This window comes from Nematolebias whitei, chromosome 17 (genome assembly GCF_014905685.2).
Source record: "Nematolebias whitei isolate Nwh7 chromosome 17, NemWhi1, whole genome shotgun sequence".
NCBI lineage: Eukaryota > Metazoa > Chordata > Actinopteri > Cyprinodontiformes > Rivulidae > Nematolebias > Nematolebias whitei.
This window is the reverse complement of record NC_056514.1, coordinates 41,458,800-41,464,520: the sequence shown is the minus strand read 5'-3', so window position 1 is coordinate 41,464,520 and position 5,721 is coordinate 41,458,800. Positions and strand designations below refer to the sequence as shown.

Below are 5,721 nucleotides of genomic sequence, written 5' to 3'. Positions count from 1 at the left end.
GTCCTTCTTGAGCATGTGATCAGCTGGTTCTGGTTGTCAGCAGCAAACTGGTTGATCCACTCTGAGAAGGTGCTATTTAAGAGATTGAGCTGAATACAGCACCTCAGACTGAGGAAGTCCTCAGGATGAGAGACGAAACATTTCTACTTTTTTGTTGTTGTTTTTTGCTTTGTTATATTCTTTTGAATGTCCAGAGGACCAGATTTAACTTTTTTAGATTTTTCTACCTGGATTATTGAGCATGCATCAGGATGTAAACTTGTTTACTTGAGTATTTTCTCAAAATAGCCATCTTTGTACTGTTTTAAAACCTGTGGTTACCATGGCAACAAGTTACTTATCTAATTTCAACAGAAACTTTCTCATTACTTTAAAAAGCCCCGCCCCCTGACCTGCATGAGAAATAATAAGCTCCTCCCACTTAACTGCACAGTAAGGACCAAGCTCCACCCTCCAACCTACAAATAATTTTAAAGCTCCACCCCTGACCAGCATGAGAAATAACAAGCTCCGCCAACTTAAGTGCACAGTAAGGACCAAGCTCCACCCTCCAACATACAAATAATTTAAAGCTCCGCCCCCTGACCTGCATGAGAAATAAGCTCCTCCCACTTAACTGCACAGTAAGGATCAAGTTCCACCCTCCGACCTACAAAAAAAAATAAGCTCTGCCCCCTGACCTGCATGAGAAATAATAGGCTCCTCCCACTTAACCGCACAGTAAGGACCAAGCTCCACCCTCCGACCTACAAATAATGTTTTAAGCTCCGCCCTCTGACCTGCATGGTGATGATGAGGATGTCGAGGGCGTACGGCTCCTCGGGCGTGGACAGGGACTTCCTCTGGCTCTGCAGTTTGGTCACCTGCATCCACTTCCCGCTGACCAGTGAGTGCTGGCTCTCCGTGTCTCGGATCGTCACCAACAGCACGTTGCCATGGCGATCTTTGATGGGCTCATAGTGGACCCGACCCAGGTTATGTGTTCCCAGGAGGTTCTTTGGGCGGAGTACAAACTTTTATAGTAAAATAATCAAACTTTTTTTGTTGTTTCTAAGAACAGAACATTTCGCGAAACGAGTTCAGTTTCTCAACTCGGGTCGGTCTCACCTGCATCTGCCCGGTGGCGGTCAGCATCTTGTGTCGGGCCTGCAGTGTGGACGAGGACGACATTGAGACGGACATGCTCTGTCTGAGCCACCGGACGTCCTCCCACATACAGGACAGCTGCAGAGAGACACGGGGACGTTAACTGTGCTGCGTTCAGGTGCAGCACTGGGCTGCTGGTTTAATTTCCTGAGCAGACAGGAAGTGGAAACCAGAAAGACAGGAAACAAGAAGTGGAAATAAAATCAGTTTCTGAATTAAAAAAAAATAAAAAATTACCCTTTATTTATCCAGGTAGTCTCATTGAGCCACAAGAACTCATTTTCAAGAGAGACCTGTTTAGGGAGCGGATGGTGGGAGTTAAGGGCCTTGCTCAGGGGCCCAGAGTGGGGCAAATGAGGGTGGAGGCAGGTGTGGGTGTTTCACCTTTTCCACCCACATTTTGATGTTGACGGTACCAGGAGTTGAACCTGCAACTTTCTGATCACAGATCCATCTTCTAACCTCTGCATCACCACTCCCAAATAATTTATATATATTGTCGATAAACCTGGTGATGATGTAACGGACAACCAGCTTTAATGAAGGTGAAGCCTGATCAAGTTCTCCTCAACAGCTGAAAACAAAAGGACTGAACTTCTGCTTTAAATCAAGCTAAATATAATAATGTGTAATCAAAAAAAAAAAAATATATATATATAGATGTGTGTGTGTGTGTGTGTGCGCGCGTGTGTGTGTGTAATAATTTATTTAGGTGAAAATCTCTTAAAGTGTTTTAACACAACATCAGGATGGAAAGACATCAGCAGTGAACCCATATCGGGGAAGGGTAAAGGGAATGCTCACACCATCAGGAGTCCATCAAAGATCAGCACTTTGGTTGCCCTTGTTGCCGTTTTAAGTGCTTTATAAATAAAATGGTATGGTAAAGATTATTCACAAGTGGAAAACACTTAAAAGAGCTGATAGTCCTCACAGCAGATTCACCCTGAAGGCCAGACTGTGCAGTGCTCAGAGAAGTCAAACTCCTAAATGTCAGGTTAAGGGTCAAAGGTCAGAGGGGGAAGATGTTTCTGTCTCTGGAGCTTTGACAGATGTTCTCTGTGAGTAGATGTAAACCTGCTGCTCTTCCTCCAGATTCATCTTCATCACCCTCAGCCTCCATGAAGCTGGAAATTTTCCATGTCTCATGCAGAGCTGAAAACCTGGAAACAACTTTCCACTCAACACGAGCCTCCGAACCAGTTTCCTTGAGAGGGGCTGGACACTCTTCCACTCTGGAGTTGCCCCTGGTGAGAGGCGCCGAGAAGGAGTGGGCGTACTTATTGCCCCCCATCTTGGTGCCTGTGTGTTGGGGTTCACCCCGGTGAATGAGAGGTTGGCCTCCCTCCGCCTACGTGTGGGGGGACGGATTCTGATTGTCATTTGTGCTTATGCACCAAACGGCAATTCAGATTATCCACCCTTTTTTAGAGTCCTTGGAGGGGGTACTGGAAAGTGCACCTCCTGGGGACTCCCTTGTTCTGCTGGGGGACTTCAATGCTCACGTGGGCAATGACAGTAAGACCTGGGGGGGGATGTGGTTGGGAGGAATGGCCCCCCTGATCAGAACCCGAGTGGTGTTCTGTTGTTGGACTTCTGTGCTTGTCATGGATTGTCCATAACAAACACCATGTTCAAGCATAAGGGTGTCCATATGTGCTCTTGGCACCAGGACACCCTAGGCCGCAGTTCGATGATCGACTTTGTCGTCGTCTCATCTGATCTGCGGCCACATGTCTTGGACACGTGGGTGAAGAGAGGGGCAGAGCTGTCCACTAATCACTACCTGGTGGTGGGTTGGCTCCGATGGTGGGGGAGGATGCCGGTCAGACCTGTCAAGCCCAAACGTATTGTGAGGATTTGCTGGGAACGTCTGGCAGAGTCTCCTGTGAGACGGAGCCTTAAATCCCACCTCCGGGAGAACTTAGAACATGTTCCGGGGGAGGTGGGGGATGTTCTGTGCCTCTATTGTCGAGGCGGCTTACCGGAGCTGTGGCCGCAGGGTTATTGGTGCCTGTTGTGGTGGCAACCCTCGAAACCGGTGGTGAACACCGGTGGTGAGGGATGCTGTCAGGCTGAAGAAGGAGTCCTATTGGGCCTTTTTGGCATGCGGGACCCCAGATGCAGCTGATGGGTACCGGCAGTCCAAGCGACATGCAGCTCGGGTGGTCGCTGAGGCAAAAACTCAGGCATGGGAGGAGTTCGTAGAAGCCATGGAGAATGACTTTAGCACGGCTTCGAGGCGATTCTGGTTCACCATCCGGTGTCTCGGGGGGGAAAGCGGTACACCACCAACACTGTTTACAGTGGGGGTGGTGTGCTGCTGACCTCAACTCGGGATGTCGTGGGTCGATGGGCAGAATACTTTGAAGACCTCCTCAATCCCACCGGCACGTCTTCCACTGAGGAAGCGGAGCCTGGGGACTCTGAGTCGGGCCCTCCAATCTTTGGTGCTTAGGTCACCGAGGTGGTTAAAAAGCTCCTCAGTGGCAGGCCCCCAGGGGTGGATCAGATTCGCCCGGAGTTCCTTAAGGCTCTGGATGTTGTAGGGTTGTGTTGGCTTACGCGACTCTGCAATATTGCGTGGATATCGAGGGAAGTTCCCCTGGATTGGCAGACCGGAGTGGTGGTCCCCCTATTCAAAAAGGGAGACCGTAGAGTGTGTTCCAACTACAGGGGGATCACGATCACGCTCTTAAGCCTCCCAGGTAAGGTCTATTCGGGAGTTCTGGAGAGGAAGGTCCATCGGATAGTTGAACCTCGGATTCAGGAGGAGCAGTGCGATTTTCGTCCTGGTCGTGGAACACTGGACCAGCTCTACACTCTCAGCAGGGTACTGGAGGGTGTGTGGGAGTTTTCCCAACCGGTCTACATGTGCTTTGTGGACTTGGAGAAGGCGTTCGACCGCGTCCCTCGGGGAACCCTGTGGGGGGAACTCTGGGAGTATGGGGTACTGGGCCCTTTGATACGGGCTGTTAGGTCCCCGTATGACCTGTGTCAGAGCCTGGTCTGCATTGCCGGCAGTAAGTCGGGCTTGTTCCCGGTGAGAGTTGGACTCCACCAAGGTTGCCCTTTGTCACCGATTCTGTTCATAACTTTTATGGACAGAATTTCTAGGCGCAGCCAAGATGTTGAGGGGATTCGTTTTGGTGACCTTAGGATTGCGTCTCTGCTTTTTGCAGATGATGTGGTCCTATTGGCTTCATCAGATCATGATGTACAGCTTTCGCTGTAGCGGTTCGCAGCCGAGTCCGACACGGCCTGGATGAGGATCAGTTCTTCCAAATCCGAGGCCATGGTCTTGAGCTGGAAAAGGATGAAGTTCCCTCTCCGGGTCAGGGAGGAGGTCCTGCCCCAAGTGGAGGAGTTCAAGTATCTTGGGGTCTTGTTCACGAATGAGGGAAAAATGGACCGTGAGATCGATAGGCAGATAGGTGCAGTGTCTGCAGTGAAGCGGACGCTGTACAGGTCTGTCGTTGTGAAGAGAGAGCTGAGTCAAAAGGTGAAGCTCTCAATTTACTGGTCAATCTACGTTACCACCCTCATCTATGGTCATGAGCTTTGAGCTGTGACCGAAAGAACGAGATCTCGGATACAAGCGGCCGAAATGAGTTTTCTGCGCAGGGTGTCTGGGTTCTCCCTTAGAGATAGGGTGAGAAGCTTGATCATCCGGGAGGGACTCAGAGTAGAGCCGCTGCTTATCCACATTGAGAGGAGCCAGTTGAGGTGGCTCGGGCATCTGGTTAGGATGCCTCCTGGACGCCTCCCTGGTGAGGCGTTCCGGACACATCCCACTGGGAGGAGACCCAGAGGAAGACCCAGGACACACTGGAGGGACTATGTTTCTTGGCTGGCCTGGGAACGCCTTGGAATTTCCCCGAAGGAGCTGGCCCAATGGCTGGGGAGAGGGAAGTCTGGGCCTCCCTACTTAAGCTGCTACCCCCGCGATCCGACCCCTGATAAGCGGAAGAAAATTAATGGATGGACAAATGGACGGATGGATGGACGAGCCTCCGAGCTGCAGCTGTCTTTAATTGTTCTGCGTGATAAAAGGTAGAAACGTCACTTTAAGTCCAAGTTACTCAGGATGTCAAAGGATCAGAAGCTTGGCCCAAAGAGAATGAACTGGATGGATGAAGGATGGGTAAAGGATGAGTGAAGGATGGCTGAGGAATGGATGAAAGATGGATGTTGGAAGGATGTTGGATGAAGTATGAATGAAGGATGAGTGAAGGGTGGATAAAGGATGGATGTTGGATGAAGTATGAATGATGGATGAGTGAAGGATGGATGAAGGATGGGTGAAGGATGGATGAAGGTTGGATGTTGGATGAATGATGGATGTCAGAAGATGGATGGGTTAAGGTTGGAGAAAGAATAGATGAAGGTTGGATGTTTGATGACCTTCTGGTCATGGGACAGTAGTTATGGTCATGGATGGTGGTCCTGGACATGGACGGTGGTCCTGGTCATGGACGGTGGTCCTGGTCATGGACGGTGGTTCTGGACATGGACAGTGGTCCTGGTCATGGACGGTGGTTCTGGACATGGACGGTGGTTCTGGTCATGGACAGT

General features: G+C 50.2%; 1 protein-coding gene across 1 annotated transcript in view; it reads right to left on the bottom strand.

Annotated features, from left to right (window-relative positions):
* The window catches only part of ankfn1 (ankyrin repeat and fibronectin type III domain containing 1), a 49,305-nt gene that overhangs the window by 18,554 nt on the left and 25,030 nt on the right, over window positions 1-5,721 (bottom strand). The window contains exons 10-11 of the mRNA XM_037690976.1: window positions 1,108-1,224; window positions 780-995 (exon numbers count right to left, since the gene is read on the bottom strand). Coding sequence (XP_037546904.1) covers window positions 780-995; window positions 1,108-1,224 — 333 coding nt within the window. The remainder of the gene's footprint in view (window positions 1-779; window positions 996-1,107; window positions 1,225-5,721) is intronic.